At 46.0% G+C, this 19406-nt stretch overlaps 1 protein-coding gene and 1 long non-coding RNA gene across 6 annotated transcripts in view; one reads left to right on the top strand and one right to left on the bottom strand.

Moving 5' to 3' along the window:
* Positions 1-19406, top strand: part of CPQ (carboxypeptidase Q) — a 407631-nt gene that overhangs the window by 71930 nt on the left and 316295 nt on the right. For all 5 annotated transcript variants that reach the window (XM_072803825.1, XM_072803823.1, XM_072803821.1 and 2 more), the window contains one exon: positions 14599-15066. In XM_072803825.1, the coding sequence (XP_072659926.1) occupies positions 14634-15066 (433 nt within the window). In that variant the 5' untranslated portion in view covers positions 14599-14633. Of the gene's footprint in view, positions 1-14598; positions 15067-19406 lie in introns of those variants that run through there.
* LOC140620066 (uncharacterized) overlaps positions 883-19406 on the bottom strand; it is a 52842-nt gene continuing 34318 nt past the window's right edge. The window contains exons 4-5 of the long non-coding RNA XR_012019802.1: positions 3410-3720; positions 883-3006 (exon numbers count right to left, since the gene is read on the bottom strand). This is a non-coding gene — a long non-coding RNA (uncharacterized lncRNA). The remainder of the gene's footprint in view (positions 3007-3409; positions 3721-19406) is intronic.

Here is a 19406-nt window from a genome sequence, read left to right as displayed (position 1 = left end):
ACGGGGCAGGTGACACGTCCTTAGGATGGGTGGCTGCTCGCTGGGCAAGTGATGGACACAGAAGCTGGGCTGTGGGGTGCGGGGTGGGCCTGGGATGTAGAGGTGGACCGTGGGGTGCGGGGTGGGCCTGGGATGGAGGGCTAGGCTGTGGGGTGCGGACGGGGGCCTGGGGCAGAGGGAAGGGCTGCAGGGTGTGGGGTGGGCCTGGGAGGAGGGTTGGGCCACGGGGTGCGGGGTGGGCCTGGGATGGAGGGAAGGGCTGCAGGGTGCAGGGGCCTGGAATGGAGGGGTGGGCCTGGGAGGGAGGGCTAGGCCGTGGGGTATGGGGCGGGTCTTCGAGGGAGGGCTGGGCCACGGGGTGCAGGGGGGTGGCCTGGGGCAGAGAGAAGGGCTGCAGGGTGGGCCTGGGAGGGAGAGGTAGGCAGTGGGGTGAGGGGTGGGCCTGGGATGTAGAGGTGGACCATGGGGTGCAGGGGGGCCTGGGATGTAGGGGTGGGCCTAGGAGGGAGGGCTAGACCATGGGGTGTGGAGGGGAGCCTGGGGCAGAGGGAGGGGCTGCAGGGTACAGGGTGCAGGGTGGGCTTGGGAGGGAGGAGTACCTCGGGGTGTGGGGGGGCTGGGGCAGAGGGAAGGGCTGCAAGGTGCGGGGTGGGCCTGGAGGGAGGGGTGGGCCGAGGTCCCCGGGGGGCGCACACCTCCTCAGCCCCCAGGTATGAGTCGAGCTCGCTGAGTGAGTTGCAAGCGGTGCAGCAGCCCCGGGCCGCAGGGCGCAGCTGCTCCGGGCCTTCTGGGGCTCAGCAGGTGCCCTCCGCCCCCCGGGGACACCCCCAGGACCCCCACCCCCCACAAGCCGGGTCGCTTGGCCTCCCCCACCTGCTCGCGCTTCCTTTGTTCGTTTTGCTGTCGGGCGCTTTCCTTCTGAGGCTGACTTGGCTTTCCCCAAACCCAAGTCACCTTCTCACGTTGCAGATCGGCCTGACCCGGGACTTCTGGGTTTCGTGCGCGGCTGTCACAACAATCGTGCCCTCGCGTGCGGGTGAGGCTCCGCGGCCTCCCCGTCGGGCCTCCTGCTTTCCCAGACTTCCCCTTGGGCTCGAGGGGTGCAGTGTGCTGGTTCTCGAGAGGGAGGGAAGCGCGCTGCGTGGAGGGGGTAGGCCGAGGCTTGGCGGATTCCGGGGACCTCGAGGCAGTTCCGGGGTGATTGTTCCAGGGCGTCCTTCCTCCCCTCGTTTCCCAGGACGGTGACTCGGGCTCTCATCTTTCCAGCGGGAGGGGGGGAACTAAGCCACAGAAGTCGGGACAAGCGCTGGTCGCTTTGCTGTCTCTGTCCCCCTCGGCCTTTTCTGTCCCCCCCGGGGAGGCGGCTTCTCTTCCCCCGGTGTCTTCTGCAGTCTCCGTCGGGGACCCCGGAATCTTCCTCAAGACCCCCCCAGTCTTCACAATCCTTTACATCATGCACCTCGTCCCCCGACGGCTGTGGTTCTTTTCAAAAATTGCTTTTCTGGATTTTCGATGTCGCTTTAGCAGGAGCAGCCGGGGTCTCTGCGCCTGGGCTCCCCCGGCTCCTCACTTCTGCTCGGGGAGCGGTTCCCACCCCGGCCTCGGTTCCCCACACGTGCTCCCCTCCCTACGTGTCCCCCTAACTCCTTTGTGTCGTTCAGGTCACCCTTTAGGTTCCTGCCGCCGAGCACGGGCCGCAGCACCTTGCCTTCCGCCCTCCCCGGGGACCGGCTGGGGGGGCCCTCCTGGGGCCGGGGCTGCTGGCTGCGCGACGGCCACCGTGCTTCCATTCACATCGACTGGTGAAGCGCTAGGAATAATTGTTTTAGCTCCGTTCCCGGGAGTGTGGCTGGACCCTCTGCTTTTGCCTCGGGAGGTGACGTCTGGCCGTGGGGACGGGGACAGCCAGCGCGTGCATCCCCCCGACACCGCCGACAAGAGCCTGTTTTCAGGCGCCAGGCCTGAAGCGGCAGGTGCAAGCCGAGCGCGTGGTGTCCCCGTGTCGCCGCGGCAGCCTGCAGGGGACTTGCCGGGGGCCTCCGTGCCCTGGGCCGTAGGGACGGCAGCGGTGTGGCCCGTCCACCCAGGGTCCTGCTGCTTCTGTGCCCACAGGGGAGGGGGGCGGCTCCAGTGGGGGCCGCTGAAGGGCCATTACTGAGTGTCCCCCAGGGTGTCCCCTGCTCCTTGCTATCTGCCAGCTCAGGGGAGGATGCGGGGAGCGCGCTGCTTAGCAATGAAAGCCCCGGAGCGCAGTCAGCTGTGACCCCGCACCGGGGGGCGGTAATGGAGTCTCCATCTCTCTGGCCTCATGGTCTCCTGCAGCGGACTCTCTGGAAGGTTTCTGCACTTTGTCTGACTCGAGGAAGCCCGTGTCCCCTCTCCTGCCTCTGCAAGAGGCTGCTGTGCCTTCCACTGGCTTTTTAATATCACCAGATCGAAGACATGCTTCGCTGCTTTCGTTGGCAGAAATAAAACACCTCCTATTCCCCTTAGGTTGGGGGTTCAAGTCCTAGAAAAGTAGAACTTTACGAGGCCACAGTCCCATTTCCTTTTCATGCCTTTATTCGGTTCTCCTGGATCGAGGGCCTCAGAACTGCTAATGTCCGGGGTTCCCCTTTGCATGTGGCTCCAAGGGGTATGAGCTGCTCCCTTCGTGACCTTTCTGTGTTTTTATTGATCCCTGTATGGCTGCTGACTGCGGGGATGCAAGCGTGCGGCGGGTCACAGACCACAGACCCCCGTTCTCAAAGGCACCCCCCCCCGGGGTCGGCCTGGCATCCTCAGCTGGCAGACGGAGCAAGAGCAGGGGCACAGCCTCTCTGAGTTTCACTACAGATGCTGCCAGCCAAGGATTCAAAGCTTGTCCTAGAGTTCACGGTTGACTTCATCTGTTGGAATTTTCATCATGTTGTTTCACTTAAGCAGCACGTAAGGGAACTTTATATTTACTTCTCTCGGCCCCAACATGACGTAGGTCAAAAGTCCACGTACGTTTGGCTCCACGAGCTAGGAAGAACAGTAGGAACGTAAGCCACGCTGTTTCATATACTCAAGAAACTTGAAAGGAATAAAGAAATCCAGAAAAAGCATTAGTGGAAGGATAGAAGGAGCCCAATTAATGTTTTTAGAAGGCACACTCAAAAGCTGCTCACTGGCAAGCCGTAAAATGCCGGGGACGCAAAGTGAGCAGCCGACCGGCTCGTTGCTGACGGGATGAGGGGAGAGGAGAGGGGGGTCACTGACATTTGTAGAGTCGGGCCATGGGCGATTCCATATGGCCAGTGGGAGGAGTGGGGTCTCTTGGTGGATCTCCCCCAGCAGGGTGTCAGCCCCACAGTTCTAGGATTCCTTCTGGGAAGAGGACTGCCCGTCGGTGTACCCCGTGTCCTGCCCTCACCACCCCGCTCACCTGCTGTCGCTGAACTGACTTGCAGAACCAGTGGGGAAAAGGGGGAATATCATGTGCTGGCCTCTTTGCCTCGCTGTTAGGATTGGTCTCTCCTCCTTCCGCCCTCCTCGCTTTTCTCTGATGCCTATACCTTATTCGGGATGACGCGTTCAATGGCAGAGATGTGGGAAATGAGGCCTCTTCCCCGTGGCTCTTGGAAAAATAACGGCAGGTGAATCCTAGTCCAAGATGGTAGGAGAGGTGGGCCTGGGCCACTCCTCTCCCTGTCTGGGGGTTGCACTAGTTCTGGTTCACTCTTGTATGGTTTTTATCTAGAGGTACAAAGAAGTGTAATGATTATTTATTTATTTATTTATTTATTTATTTTTGTAATGATTTTTTTTTTTTTTTTTTGGTGGTCTGTAATGGTTTTTTAAAAAGGAATCAGGTAGGTAGGTCTCCCCGCCTGCCCCAAATTTCTTATTTTGAGATAATGACATAGACTTACAGAATGTCACAAAAATAATACAGGGAGATCCTGCATTGTCCTTCCCCAGCTTTCCCACAACGGTCACATCTGTACTATAGTATTTCAAAACCAGGAAATCGCTGTTGGGACAATCTATAGCCTTCATTCACATTTCATCAGTCTTCCTCCTTTTCTATCTTGTCCTCCTGTCCCCCACCGTGTGAAAAATAGATACTAGAAAACAAATATGCACAAATATATGCACAATAATATGCACAATAGTCCGAATGTGTGCTCTAAAAAGCAGTGAATTAGGTGCCAAGGAGGACGCAAATGCTTATGAGGAGACGTGGGCTTCTCCCTGGGAATCACCTGCTTATTCAGAAAGGTGCGGCTCAAGACAGCACACGACTCTAAGCAATTTTCTTTGAGTTACAAAGAGAGAAGAGCCGCTCTTCAGCCTGGAATATCCGTTCACTCCTCCTCTTCGGTCCGACCCGAGTGCCTGCTAGCCCTTAGCGTTTTCCGCGTCAGGAGTCACCTCCTACATCTACTGCCCATGTTTATTGAGTAGCTACTAAATGCCAGATGCATGTTAGATCCTAAAGGATCAAAGATAGCTTCTACACAGCTCCTGCCCACCCTGAGTGCTCATTTTAGTGAGGGAGATGTACATTTTTTTTTGAGATGTACATTTTGAATAAAAAAATAAATAAAAGAAATACTCACTGGACTTTAGGAATAGTGAAGTCTGATACCAATGTTTAGCTGTTTTCCGTTTAGTGTGGTAATTTGACTATTATTCTTAATATTTGGCAAATTCTGTTTTGCATTTAAAAATTTTAAAAAAGAAAAAAAGTGAGATTTCGTAGTTATATGCATATGAAGAATGTGGACAACAGAATTCCGTCACTGGGTTGCTGTAGTCTATAAAACACTTATAATTGTTTCTTTTATTTTTTATTTTTTAATTTTTTTAATAATAAATTTATTTTTATTGGTGTTCAATTTGCCAACATACAGAATAACACCCAGAGCTCATCCTGTCAAGTGCCCCCCTCCCAGTCACCCCCACCCCCCGGCCTCCTCCCCTTCCACCACCCCTAGTTCGTTTCCCAGAGTTAGGAGTCTCTATGTTCTGTCTCCCTTTCTGATATTTCCTACCCTTTTCTTCTCCCTTCCCCTCTATTCCCTTTCACTATTATTTATATTCCCCAAATGAATGAGACCATATGATGTTTCTTTTAAACAAATAAAAAGGTAAAGATAGAAAAAAATGAATATAAATATTTTGAAGAAAGATAAACCAGGGTTGCGAAGAGAATATATGGGAGGAGAGGTGGCTGGAGACAGGGAGATGAGTTAGGAGACTGCTCTGGGGGTTCATGTTAAGGTACAATGACCAGAACCCAAGCTGCTGAGGAAGATTTAGAGGAGAAAGGTGGGTTTGAGGGCTTTTAAGGAGTTACTTTTGATAGCACTTAACAATCAAGTGGCTGAAGGGTTTAGAAGAGGGTGAAATGACCCAAATGGAGCCGAGGATGAGTGGTAGAAATGCCACGCATCACGAGGAGGCATTCAGGGAGAGGAACGGGCTTGGGGGAAAGCTGTGAGAAGGGTTTAGATATGTTGACTTAGAGGTGCCCGTGGGCCCCTGAACTAAGAGAGCTTGTTAACCCATAGCTGAGCTCCTGCCGTGCGTGGTGAAGGAAGCCTTGGGGTGAATGACCTTCCCGGTTGAAATGTGCAGGAGAAGAGGGCCAAGGAGAGAGAGGGGAAATAATAAGCTTTAGAGGAGAGATGGAGAAAAAGAGACCCCACGGGGGAAGGTTGGGGAGGAGAGCAGAGATCCAGGAAGAGGAGTATTTGGAAAAGGAGAGGCTATTGGTAGAGTTAAATGTTTGAGATGTCGTGGATGATGGGAGATGAAATGTTTTCATTGGGTTTGGGAACAAGGGCATCCATCACGACCTTCGTGAGTTCAACTCCAGTTGGCTAGTAGGAGGGGACAGAATGGTAGACTCAGTAGTGGTTTTTATATGTGACCCAATCAAGTGTTTGGTATAAGGTGATTTAGTCAAGCGCTAACATGGAGTGTAAGGAAAAGTGCGACTCAGGTTAAAAATTTAAGAAAATCTAAAAAATTAAGAAAATTTAAGAAAACCACAATAGAATGTTAGAGCGGAAGTGCCACTCCTTATTTTAGAGAGATTTCCAATAAACCGTTCAATGTCATGCGTCTAGAGAGGGACAGCCCAGGACCAAATCCTAGGCCACTTGACTCCCTTTATGTGCTGCACATTCCATGCCTGGTGCAGGGAAAGTAATCATGAAAGTGATGAATCAGAGCCGTGTGCTTTTGTTACGAAATAGAACTACTTGTTTGATGAATTTATTCGTTTATTCTATAAATATTTATTGACAGATCATTTGCTCTTTGCTTAGTAGACAAAATAAATGAAACCTATTCCTTGCAGAGAGCACGCTTGGTGAGTTTTATAAAAGAAAAATATGATCGCTGTTGAGTGATATATCGACCAGCAGGGCGACAGGCACACAACCACGCAGCGTGCAATGCCGTGTTGAAAAGGCAGCGAGTCATCCTGCCTGGGAGGTGGAGACTATGGGCCTTGCACCATGACTGTGACTTTTCCAAATGGAGAAAGAAAAAAAAAATTAAAAATTTTTAAAAAATGGAGAAAGAGTGAAAGGGGGATGGCATGAGCACGGTCCGAGTGGTCCAGGGAGCGCTCTGGGACTTCACGGACAGTACGCAGCCTGCTGGGGCCTTGATGTCAGGGTGGGGAACAGCGGGGAAGCTCTTGGACACCGCCATGCCCGTAGCACGGAGCCGTGAACAGTGGGGAACGGATGGTGCGGCCAAGGAGTCCTTCGATTGGGGTTTGGGATGATTCTGGCCGGCAATAAGGAAGAGGAGTTGGCAAGGGACCTGCCTTTGAGGCGGGGGCATGTGTGAGGAAGCGTTTCAGATGAAGGATAATGAGGCTGGAGAAGTGATAAGGTGGAAAGGAGGGAACTGGGTCAAGGGAGAACTCGAAGGTGGAATTACAGGCAGACCTTGCCCACTGTTCACCTGTTCCCCCGAGAGAGAGGCAGGAACCCGGCGACACACTGCGGTTCCTCGCCGGCGCCCAGGGCAGCTGCCAAAGGAAGAGCAGGTGTGGAGGGAAGACCCCGAGCTTGACGTTGGATGTTGAGATTCTGGGTGCACGTGGGGGGATCTAGACCATAGGCCAGGTCCTGGACCTTGCTGACCGTATATTAGTATCAAAATATATTTACTATGGATCCTCCAGAAGCCCCTCAAGTAGCGGAGCGGTTGGAGGCGTACTCGTGGCTGCGGCGAACAGAAAATCCGGCTCCCTGGCTGGAAGAAGTGGGGCTTAGTTTTCTCAGCGTCGGCTGCCCTAGCTGTAATGGAGGGAGGAATTAAGGGGAAGTGGCTACTGATAAAGTACTCCAGAATGCACACGCGCAGGCCTGATTTACCCTAAATCACCTAATGAAGTGGTCGGACGCCGCCTGGTCAGTGGGACCGCGCCCGTGCGGCTGGCCCCGGGCTGTGGGACTGGGGTTTCCAGGCCGGAAGCCGTGTTCGGCCCGAGTGGGGAGCGGCCCGCAGTAGAGTCCTGAACAAAACACACCATAGTCCTCCCTTGACGTACGTCCATGGTAGTTGCTCCTCGAAAACGTCGACTTGCAGCAAAGGCCGTACAAAAACCTTGTGTGTGTGCAATGAAGTGAGGTTCAAGGTTCGTATGATGGGTTTTTCACGTTTAACAGACCTGTGGGGAACGTCCGAGAGTTCCTAGTGTACAGGGTCGGGCCCCGCATGGCAGGGTGCCCTCTGTCCCCGGGCCCTGCCGGGTGGTCACCCGAGGGACCCCCACGCCCGAGCACGTCCATGCCGAGAGCCACCGGCTGAGACAAAAGGGGCCGGACACTGTGCATTTCAAACAGAGATCGGAGGTTTGGTCGGCAAGGAAGCAAGGGGCCTAGCCGGGCACCAGGCCAGTGGGGCCGCTCGGGGTGGCAGCGGAGTCGTGCTTGCGTGTCCTCTCCTCCTGATGCCACGTGGGCCTTCCTGTGGCCTGGTTCCCGCCGAGCTTCCTCCAGCGGCTGAACGGGCGACTGACCCGACGTAAGGTCTGAGCGCCGGGAGGCCAGCGCTGTTGGACCTCTGGGTGCAGTAAAGGCCCAGGGTCCCCAAGAGGTGCCCGGCGACCGCGACAAAGGTGGCGTGCTGGCAGGGCCAGTGAGCTTCCACGGCCGGGATTGAGCGCGTCTGCTCTTGCCACTGCCTCCCGCTCCACAGCGGAGCCCAAGGGCCAAGGTCGTGCCCGGGACCCCGTCAAGCAGCGGGAGGCTCGGGGCCTAGGAGGCCCTCCTGTGCGCAGCGCGTCCGGGCCGGGGAAGCCTGGCCCCATCAACCGTCGGTGGAGGCCCCGCGCCCGACCTCCCCCTGCCGCCGGGCGCCCTCTGCACCGCAGCCCTTTCCGCCCCGTCTGTTGGCCCGGCCGTGCCCGGAGCCCGAGCCGGGCTGAGCAGTGATATTCCAGGGATGCTGTTCAGAAATAGCAGCCAAGGATCTTGTTTGGTTTCCTCAGAGTTCAAACCTATTATCAGAGAGAAAATAATTCACGGTCGGAGAAAAGTTGGCTTTGCTTTAGTTTGCTCCCAGATTTAAGTAGAACAGAATGAAAGTGACATGATGAAGAGTTTTATCTCTTCTTATGAAAGAGATCATCTGTGACTACGGATCATGAAGTCAGTATATGAAAGGCGAGTCTTTTTCAAATAATGCTCCCAATTTCCTTTGAATACAGAGCTTTCTGGACTCAAAGGCATGAGACCGCATGGGTTTAAAAATAGTTGCTTAAGATTCTGAAGGGCATAATAGTTAATATTTTTATAGTTTCAATTCAGATAAAGGAACAATGACTCCGACCTTTGTATAAGAAAATAAAGGGTATTTTTGGAAAAGGCACAGTTGAAGCGGAGACGTTTCGAATGTTCTGTGATTGTTGAAGAGCGCACTAGATTTTTTCTTTTTTGATTTAAAAAATTTGGTTTTTTTTGTTGTTGTTTTTTTTTTTTTTTTTTTTTTTTTTTGTCAGCTAGTACTTAGGGATTTTAAACGGAGGAAGATCTTGGGTGTTTCTGTAAATGAATCGCTTGCCCAGCACATCGTTGGTGAGCGTGGGTCACCTTTCAGTCAGGGCAGATTCCGGGGGAGCCTTAGGTGCTGCCCTTGCCCCCGGGGGCACCTGGAGGAACCGGCTGCCCCCGCTGCCCCTGCTGCCCTCGCTGCCCTGCCTCTCCCAGAGCCCGGGACGCGGGGAGCGCCGTGTGGCCGGTGTGCTGCTCTTGTGGCCTCAGCTTCACCAGGAGGCTCCCCAGGCAGCCCGTCCCCCTGGTCCCCCCGCTGCCCCTCCCGGGCTCTTCACGGGTCCTTGGGCCTCGGCTGCAGCTTGGCCCCCGGTCCCCTCGCCTCTGCGCTCCCGGAGCCCATGGCTGCCCCAGGGACCGGCAGGTGCCACCTGCGCCCCCCATGCCCCAGGCTCTCTAGGCCGCGGATGTGCTCTCCGTGCCTCTAGGTGGTCAGTAAGCCTTGGCTGAATGGATGGGGAGACGAGGTTATGACCCCAAACAGACAACTGTTGACCCCAAACAGACGACTGTTTACGGTTAATAAAGACGAGATGGTCTAATATGAGTAGTGCTGGCTTGACTTTGTTGCTTACTACAGAGTTATTTTCTCCCTTTGCAGAATAATAATATAACAATAATAACAATAATAACAACAACTACTATAGCCTGCTTAACGTCCCGTCCCTGAAACGACAGGGCGGGGGTGTTAGTATTCCTGAGCTGGGGCACACCAACACCTTCCAGACCAGCAGAGCCTCCGGTGACCCCTCAGGGACCCTTGCTTGGGCCATGGGCCAGCGCGTGGGGGTGTCCTGACACAATGTCCGGCGACTGCATCATTCATGACTTTATCAAATCTGTTCCCCTCTTGGGCGAACTGGTTACGTGGCTACCACTCATTGTGAAAACTTGGACATTTTGATTTTCCCAAAATGAGCTGTCAGCTACCAGGACTGTCTCCTAGTTCTGACGTGAAAAGGTCGGGCGAGTAAACCTACATTTGTGTTGTCAGAACCCTTCTTGATTTCATACACCACAGCATGCCTACTTTTGGCCTGTGTCTTCACCCTGAGGAGGGCTGGTGTTTTCTTTGATTCCTTCATGAAAACAAACTGGTGCCTTTGATCATTCTTCTCATGTGAATTGCCTCCAGGCCCAGGATGAATTCTTTGGTGTATGGTGACCCTAAATGTGTGAATTAGGAGAAAACTTCTGGACTATATTGGCCTTTATTTGGCTTTCTTCTGTCTCTATATTTCACTATTTTAATTTTTATTATAGATCTCTATTTCCTGCTAAGAATATGTAAATTACATATTGGATTGAAGTCTCCGTCTTTAAAAAAGTTATATATTTTAGGGGAGCCTGGGTGGCTCAGTCCGTAAAGCATCTGCCTTCAGCTTGGGTCATGATCCTGGCGTCCTGGGATAGAGCCCTGCATCGGGCTCCCTGCTCAGGGGAGAGCCTGCTTCTCCATCTTCCCCTGGTGCTCACCCCCCCAACTCGTGCTCCTTTTATTTGTTTATAAATAAAGTTTAAATAAATAAATAAATAAATAAATAAATAAATAAATAAATAAATAAATAAATCCTTTTTTTAAGTTACATATCATAAATTACATATATATTTACAGCGTTTTTCTTAAGTGGAATGTGGTATAGCAATACCTTCTTCGGTTTTTATAACCTCCCCCACCATGTACTGTTAGCAACAATTATTTTCTACTATTTGTCAACAAAAACCTATCTTAGTTGGGCTAATAGGCCTTCCTAAAAACAATAAAAATAAAAGATTCTTGCAGTGTTCTATTGAAGAGATGTATAATTATGCATTTTAGCCAAGAATTACATCGGTAATTTTCAGAGTATGTTCTGGGGAAAACCAGGTTTAGAATCAACTTTGATTTAGGTTTACTTATGTCAAGTGTTTGAGGGGATTTCTCATGTAGTTCATTAGTTTGTGTCTTTGATCTTAATAAACTTTCTAAAGTACCAACGTTATATTCAGAGCAAAACTGGTCCATTGAAAGGCAACAAATCATCATCTTTTACATTAAACTACTTTTAAAATTAAGCTTTTTTTTTTTTTTTTTTTTGCATTTGTGGGATGTGAAGATAAAGCATAGTCATTAAGAGGAACACTCACAGGCACCGGTTTCTGTTTTAAAGCAATTACATCATTTTTAGTGTTGAAATTAATTTAACTGACCATATTAGCAGGCACTAAGAATTATTATCTAAATGGCATGTTTTCTGTTAACTCAGTTGACATATATGCAGAAAGATGCACAAATGATAGATGCAGGCACTTATTTTCTGAACATATCTTCTAACCAGAACGTGACCTGGGGATGATGGCCCGGTGGTCGCTCCTTCTCTGCCTGTGGAACCAGTACTTGAGTCTGTCTTGAGATGTCAGGTCTTCTCTATCGCTTTTCATGAGATTTTGTTCTTCTCTGTGTTCTGGTGCTACTCTGTGGATGAGACTGTTTGAGTACATATGTTTTATTATAGTTACTTGCTCCTCAGACTGCCTTTGGGTGTCCTTCACTGAATTTCTATTATATGTAAATGCGTATAGTTTTCTATAAGGAAACAATACGTAATCCTCCGGGAAGGCTGTACTAGTTGGTCCAGTTACCTATTTGATTGTACTTGCTTGTTATATTTGCCACCTGGAATTCATGGCATGGGCTCTGCTTCTACAAAACAAGGGTCTGGACTAGGGATTCTTGAGCTCTCCTGTATCTCCATGATTTTGCCATTGTATGATTCTAAGCCATCACTAGAAATGTATTATGAAATAGTTAATGTTTAAGGGTTACTTAGAGAATTTTTAATTTTTAATGAAGTAGATACTCATGGGTAGTGTTAGTGTTAGTTGATAGATGTGTTATTAACCTTTTTTCCTTTTTTTTTTTTTTTTTGCACCAACAACACATTGAAAGAAAATACTTTGAAGAATAAATTGCAATCTGGTGAAATATTTTAATGGTTTAAGAAAATACAGCTTTTAAAAACAAGCATCAGGAATGGTGACTATAGAAACCAAGAACCTTGCATATAAATAGTTATAAGAAAAAGGAGAGCAACAGCAATGTATAGTTTTCATAATTAAAAAAAAATATTTTTAAAGTATTTTATTTATTCATGAGAGAGACACACAGAGAGAGGCAGAGACACAGGCAGAGGGAGAAGCAGGCTCCATGCAGGGAGCCCGATGTGGGACTCAATCCCGGGACCCCAGGGTCACGCCCTGAGCCAAAGACAAACACTCAACCATGGAACCAACCAGATGCCCCCAAATATTTAAAATATGATAGGAAGTTCTTATTCCTTTAGGTTCTTTGTAAAGGAGGCAAGACAGGTACTTTAAGACCTAGAGACATTAAGGGATCATTCATACCTTAAGTAAAAATGTACTGAAAAGTCTTTACACATGGGTGTAATGATTGAAGGTACAATGATGAATAATTTAACCTACTTAACTTCAATAGTAGTAGAGACAAATTCATAAACAAGTATATTCATTTATAATATTATTAATTATTACAGAAGCATGGAAAATGGTGCACATAACTCTGGAATGGTGTTTAGTGAGATTCCATAGAAGAGATGGTTTTTAGAGCATTTTCATTAAATAATGAGTGGAGACACTTGTCAGAAGAGGAGGGGTAGGGTGAGGAGAAGGGTCTTGCAGGAAAAGAGAAGGAAAATATGTAGAGATCAGAGTTAAGAAAGGGCCTGGGTATTGGAAGAACAGTGTTAAATTCAATGCAGCTAAAGCATTACTGTCCAATATAAATATAAATATGTAAGTCAAAAATTTCAAATTTCACATTAAAATATAAAATAGGTGAATGATAATATATTTTCTTTAATACATCTGAAACATTTGTTTTTTTCATACTTACGTATGAAGTATTTGATTTTAAAGGTTAAATCGGGTGTGTATTTTACACTTAGAAAACATCTCAATTTGGGCCAGCCGCAGTATCTAGAAGGTTCCCTAAGGGATGGGTGTGTATATGTTTGAGAGAGAGAGAAAGGAAGAAAGAATGAGAAAAAGAATGAAAACTTTTGTGGGGCGCCTGGGTGGCTCAGTGGGTTAAGCATCCGACTCTTGGTTTCAGCTCAGGTCATGGTCTCGGGGAGCTGAGATCAAGCCTGGTGTCGGGCTCTGCACTGAGCATGGAGCCTGTTAAGATTCCCTTTCTGCTTCTCCCCCAGCTCATGTCCTCGCTCTCCCTCAAAACAAAAAACAAAAACAAAAACAAAAAACCACCACCAACAACGACAAACACCTTAAAAAAAAGAATGAAATTATTTGTGTGGTCTAGAGGGGATATGGAGGGATGAGATTGTAATTGTTGCTGGAGCCATATTTTGAAAGGCCTTGTATACTCGCTGACTTTGGAATTTATCCCTTTAATACAGTAGTTTATGACCGTGATTCTCAAATTTTCTTTGGGGAAAGGCCAGTTTTTAAGATTTCAGATTTGTTGCAAACTGATTCTTTTGCAAAGCACAGCAGCGTGAATTAGAACAATGGAATAAAAGAGACATACAAAGAGAGGCACCATTTATCAATCATCAAATTTGACAAATGTACAATTATCTAGTCAATTGTATGTAAAGATGAATTAATTCCATCCAATAGTACTTTTTATGATGATGGAAGTGTTATGTCTGTGTTGCCCGAAATGGTAGCCACTAGCCACATGTGGCTAGCGAGCATTTGAAATGTGGCTAGTATGACTGAAAAACTAAACATTGTATTTCATTTAAATCAATTTAAATTGAAATAACTGTCTATGGCAATTCATGTAATCTGTTGCTATTCCAGGATCCTCATTTATAAAATGAAATAAGGGACTCCTGGGTGGCTCAGTGGTTGAGCCCTTGGCTCAGGGTGTGACCCCGGGGTCCTGGGACGAGTCCCATGTCGGGCTCCCTGCGTGGAGCCTGCTTCTCCCTTGGCCTAGGTCTCTCTCTCTCTCTGTGTCTCTCAGGAATAAATAAATAGATCTTAAAAAAACTTGAAAGTAATATTAAGAAACTATCTCATTGGGTTGTTGTGAGGATTAAATATGTGGCAGGTGGGATTAGGGTGAGCACCAAGAAAGACGGTATCTGCAGAGGCCTCAATGCACGAGCTCAACAGGCCGAGAGGAAGGAGCCTGTCAGGTATAGGCAACTCTAAAACCCACTTGGATCATATTCTGTTTGGAGGCAGGGGCAGCAGAGTCTGGTTTTGGGCCGTCACTGCCACCACACTGCTGACACCATTTCTTTCTCTCTTTCCTAGTTGTCTTATTTTAACCCTTTAGCATATTTTAAACGGGATCCGTAGGTATCATGTGACTGGGTGGTTTTACTAAATATTGCCTGTGAAGCCATCACGGCCTCTTTCCTTCTTCATTCCTGGGACTTATGGTGCCTGAATTTGATGGTGGAAGTTGGGCAGTGGTTGGGAAGGGAAGGGGCCTCCCGTTTGAAAAGCAGTCCCTGGGTTATGGGCAGATAACATGAGGTTCTTAACCCCTAAAACATGTTTCTTACTTGTGTAGACTATTTTAGGAGGAAAACCAACTGGAGGAAATCCATGGAGTTCCTTCTTTTCACGTTTGTCGGTGTGGTTCACCTTCTATCCCTGAGCTCTGGGAAGCCGATATATAAGAATGACATCTCTCGGAGGACTTTTCAAGAAATAAAGGAAGAAATAGCCAGCTACGGAGATGTGGCTAAAGCAATCATCGACCTTGCTGTTTACGGCAAAGCCCAGAACAGGTCCTATGAGCGACTGGCACTTCTGGTTGATACCGTTGGACCCAGACCAAGCGGCTCCAGGAGCCTGGAGAAAGCCATCCAAATCATGTACCAGAACCTGCGGGAAGACGGGCTGGAGAACGTCCACTTGGAGCCAGTCAAAATACCCCACTGGGAAAGGGGAGAAGAATCTGCTGTGATGCTGGAGCCAAGGATTCACAGGATGGCTATCTTGGGTCTTGGCAGCAGCATCGGGACTCCCCCAGAAGGTATTTTTCACTTTTTCAAATCAATTTGCTGTGTGCGTCATAAAACTAGTGTCATGGGACATAGGGGATTACAGTATGTGGGATTCATATTATGATTTAGGTGATAAGATAAAATCCCTTCTCATCCTATCGGCTTGCTGAGTGCTCTACCCTTAGATTCATTTTTCTCCCTTCTTCTCTCTTCCCTTTCTTTCTTCTGATTCTTTCCGAAAGAAAGCTTATTATGCGGGGTCACTTTTTAAATGAAGATCTGCAACGACTGGGCCATGATATTTATCAGCCCTCTCACTTAGCAACTTGTAGCTGGCATAACACTAGTTTCGTTCTGTAGAGCATTGCGATGAATGTGCGTAGGAGAGAAAACCTGTAACTTCCTCCAAGCAGCCTCAATGTACAGAAATTTTTAGAATTGATTAAGTAGGGAACAGATCTTTACACATGGGGAAGATTTCATTGTTTTTTTTACAGAATTGGGGACCTCAAACGCAAGGAATTATCCAGGGTGAATCTCTACCTCTACGTATCAGCACCCTAGTTCAGCTTCGTCAGACGGTATAAACGAGCAGACCAGGGATATATAACTGCTCCGCCAGCGAGCTGCCTGTCGTGGGCCAGTCATGTACTGTTGTCCCATAGACTGTTCCAGTATTCACGGGCTCTTTTCTATGGCAGGAACTAGTTGACATTCTCTAAAAAAGTTTATAGGAAGTTTTGACCTTCTCTGATGCCAAAAGAAAGACCCAGTATAGGATTAGATGGTCAGTTAAAAATAAAAATGAAAACAAAAACATCTTTTTTGAGATACAATTACCTTACCGTAATATTCACCCATTTCAAATCTACAATTCAGTGATTTTTAGTATATTCACAGAATTGTGTCGCAATTACTACGATCTAATTGTAGAACATGTTCATCACCCTAAAAAGAAATATACCCACTAGCAATTACTTCGCATGCCTCCCATTCTCCCTCCTAAGTCTAAGGCAATCACTAATTTTCTTCCTATCTTTGTGGGTTTTCCTATTCTGAGTATTTCACATGAACAGAATACTATGCCATGTGGCCTTTTGTGATTGGCTTTTCCCATGTAGTATAATGTTTTCCAGGTTTATCCGTGTTGTAGCATGAATCAATACTTAATTCATTTTTATTGTTGAATAATATTCCATTTTACAAATGTACCGCATTTTATCTATCTATCTATCTATCTATCTATCTATCTATCTATCTAATCTATCAATCACTCATCGGTTGATGGACATTTGTTTTTTTTTTCCTTATCTTTTGCTATTATGAATGATGCTGCTACAAACTTTCATGCATAAGTTTTTCTATGGATATATGTTTTCATTTCTCTTGGGTATCTACCAAGGAGTAGAATTGCTGGGTCACATAGTAACTATATGATGGACTTTTTCAGGAACTGCTACTCTTTTCCAGAGTGATGTATAGTGATACATTACATTTGTACTAATGTTATTCCAATTTTTACACATACTTAGCACTTGTTGTCCGTCCTTTTGGTTATGGCTATCCTAGTGGGCATGAAGAGGTATCTCATTGTGGTTACGATTCCCATTTACTTAATGATTAACGATGTTGAGCACCTTCCCATGTTCTTATTGGTCAGTTGCGTATCTTCTTTGGAGAAATATTCAAATCTTTTGCCCAATTTTAAATTATGCTATTTTTATTGAGTTGTAAAAAGGTCTTCATATATTTTGGATACAAGTCCCTTATCAGATGGATGACTTACTAATGTTCTCTACCATTCTGTGGATTCCCCTTTTCACTTTCTTGATGGTAATATTGCTGCAGAAGATGTTTTACTTTTGATTTAGTACAACTTACCTGAGTTATTTTTGTTGTTGTTGCTTGTGCTTTTGGTGTTATATCTAAGAAAACTTTGCCTAAACCAAGGTCACAAAGATTCTTCCTATATTGTCTTCTCAGAGTTTTATAGTTTTAGCTCTTACTGTTAGGTCTGTGAATTAATTTTTATATACGGTGTCAGGTAGTAGTCCCCTTTATCCTTTTGCATGTAGTTAGTCGGTTATCCCAGCATCATTTATTGTAAAGACTCTTCTTTCCTCGTTGAATTGGGTGTGTTATATTAATTGATTTTCAGATGTTAAACCAACTTTGCATTCCTGGGCTAAATTCCACTTGGTTATAACATATAATCTTTTCAATGTATTACTGAATTCAGTTTGCCTTTATTATGTCGAGTGTTTTACATCTATACTCATAAGGGATATTAGTCTGTAGTTTTATTTTGTATATTTGTGATGTCTTTACATGGTTTGGTGTTAGGATAATTCTAGACTCAAATAATTGGTTGGAAAGTACTGCCTGGTCTTCTATTCTTTGGCAGAGTTTGTGAAAGATTGGTATTAATTCTTTAAATTTTTGGTAGAATTCACAAGCCATCTGGTCCTGGGATTTTCTTTCTGGGAAGATTGTCAACTATTAATTTAATATCTTTCCCTGTTATAGATCTATTCATATTTTCTGTTCTCAAGTCAGTTTTAGTAGTTTGGATCTTTTTAGGAATTTATTCATTTTACCTGAATTATGTAATTTGTTGGCATATGGTTATTTACAGTATTTCCTTATAGGTATTTTTATTTTTGTGGGGATAAGGATCCAAATTACTGTTTGGTGTCACTTGCTTTCAACCTAAAGAATTCTCTGGAGTTTTATTATTTTTTTTCAAAGCAGGTCTGTTAGAAAATTCTCCAGCCTTTTATCCATTCTTATCTATTTATTTAATCTTCATTGCTGAAACATAGTTCTACTGGATATAAGATTCTTGGTTAATAGTTTTTTACTTCCAGTGCTTTGAATTTGTCATCAATTGTCCTTTGGTCTCTGCTGTTTCTGATGAGAAGTTGTTTGTTAATGTTATTGGGATTCCCTTGTCTGTGGTGAGTCATTTTGCAGTTACTGATTTTCTTTTTATTTGTGGTTTTCATCATTTTGATTCTAATGTATCTAGGTGTGGTTCTCTTTGCTTTTTTCTTGCCTGGAGGTTGTTGAGCTTCATGGGTGTGTCAGTGCTTTTCATCAATTTGGGAAGTTTTTGGCTATTATTTCTATAAATATTTTTCTATCCTTTTTTGCTTTTTTGGGCCTTCCACTATGAATATGTGGGTGCACTTACTGGTGTGTTAATTATTCTGAAGTTCTCACTTTTCTCCCTTTTTTTCTCTCTATTCTTTAGATTATATATCCTGTATCAATCTATCAAGTTTACTGATTTTTTTTTTGCTAGCTTACATACACTAAGTATATGTATATATAGTATATACTATACTATATAATAATCAACATATAATGTTGATCCCCTTTACTGAATTTTTCTTTTCAGTTGTTATAATTTTTAGCTCCAGAATTTTTTTCTGCAATTTTTATATCTTTACTGATATTCATTATTTGCAAAGACGTTATCATCATACTTCCCTTTAGTTCTTTAAGTATGGTTTCCTTTAGTTGAACATACTTATAAAAGTTGCTTTGAAGTCTTTTTCTCATATATCCTACAACTGGGACCCCTCAAAGGCAGTTTCTAGTGCCTGCTTTTTATCCTATGTATTGATCACACTTTCCTATTTCTTTTCATGTCTCATAATTTTTGTTGTTGTTGTTGAAACCTAAATATCTAAAATAATGTATTCCAGCAGCTCTCAATACTGATTCTCCCTTTCCTACTCCTGCCCAGTGGAGGTTGACGTTGTTTTTGTCATTTGCTTTGCCCTTTATTTGTTTAATCATTTGGTCGGACTGTGTGAAGTCTGTTTCTCTCCCAGTGTGCAGATCCTGATGTCTCTGTTTAGAGTGCCCCCCCCCTCATTTTTTCTTTTCGTCTGGCTCCCTAGGACTCAGTCCTGGATCCCCAGAAACTACTTACTGGTCAAAGATTATGCACAGATCTCATTAGTCGGTTATATTTTTACCTTCTAGTGTTAGAGGAACGCATGGCTTGGGGCTGTTTATTAAAACTTGAGGAGTTTATGTTTTTGCCCCAAGTTCAGCTACAGCCTAGTAGCTTGGAAGTTCTCTACCATCAGCCTTGAGAGGGTACAGCCTTGGGCATGCACAGACTCTTCCAGCTTGCTAGAATCCATGTGATTTTATTATTGTCTTGCTTAACAATATTTTCCTATGTATCAGAACAGTTTATTTTTCAGCTCATGTTTGGTCAGAGTTTGTGCGTAAGCCTCTTATGCCAGTGAAGTTTCTGTCCTTTGTTGATGGATCTGTGTACAGTTTGGGAAAGATTTTCCATCTGACCCATGTCCTGTTTTAATTGTTCTTGAGTAGGAACATGTGCATAGCT

This window comes from Canis lupus, chromosome 28, assembly GCF_048164855.1.
Source record: "Canis lupus baileyi chromosome 28, mCanLup2.hap1, whole genome shotgun sequence".
Lineage (NCBI taxonomy): Eukaryota > Metazoa > Chordata > Mammalia > Carnivora > Canidae > Canis > Canis lupus.
The sequence above is the reverse complement of the archived record's forward strand: the minus strand, read 5'-3'. Positions and strand labels throughout refer to the sequence as shown.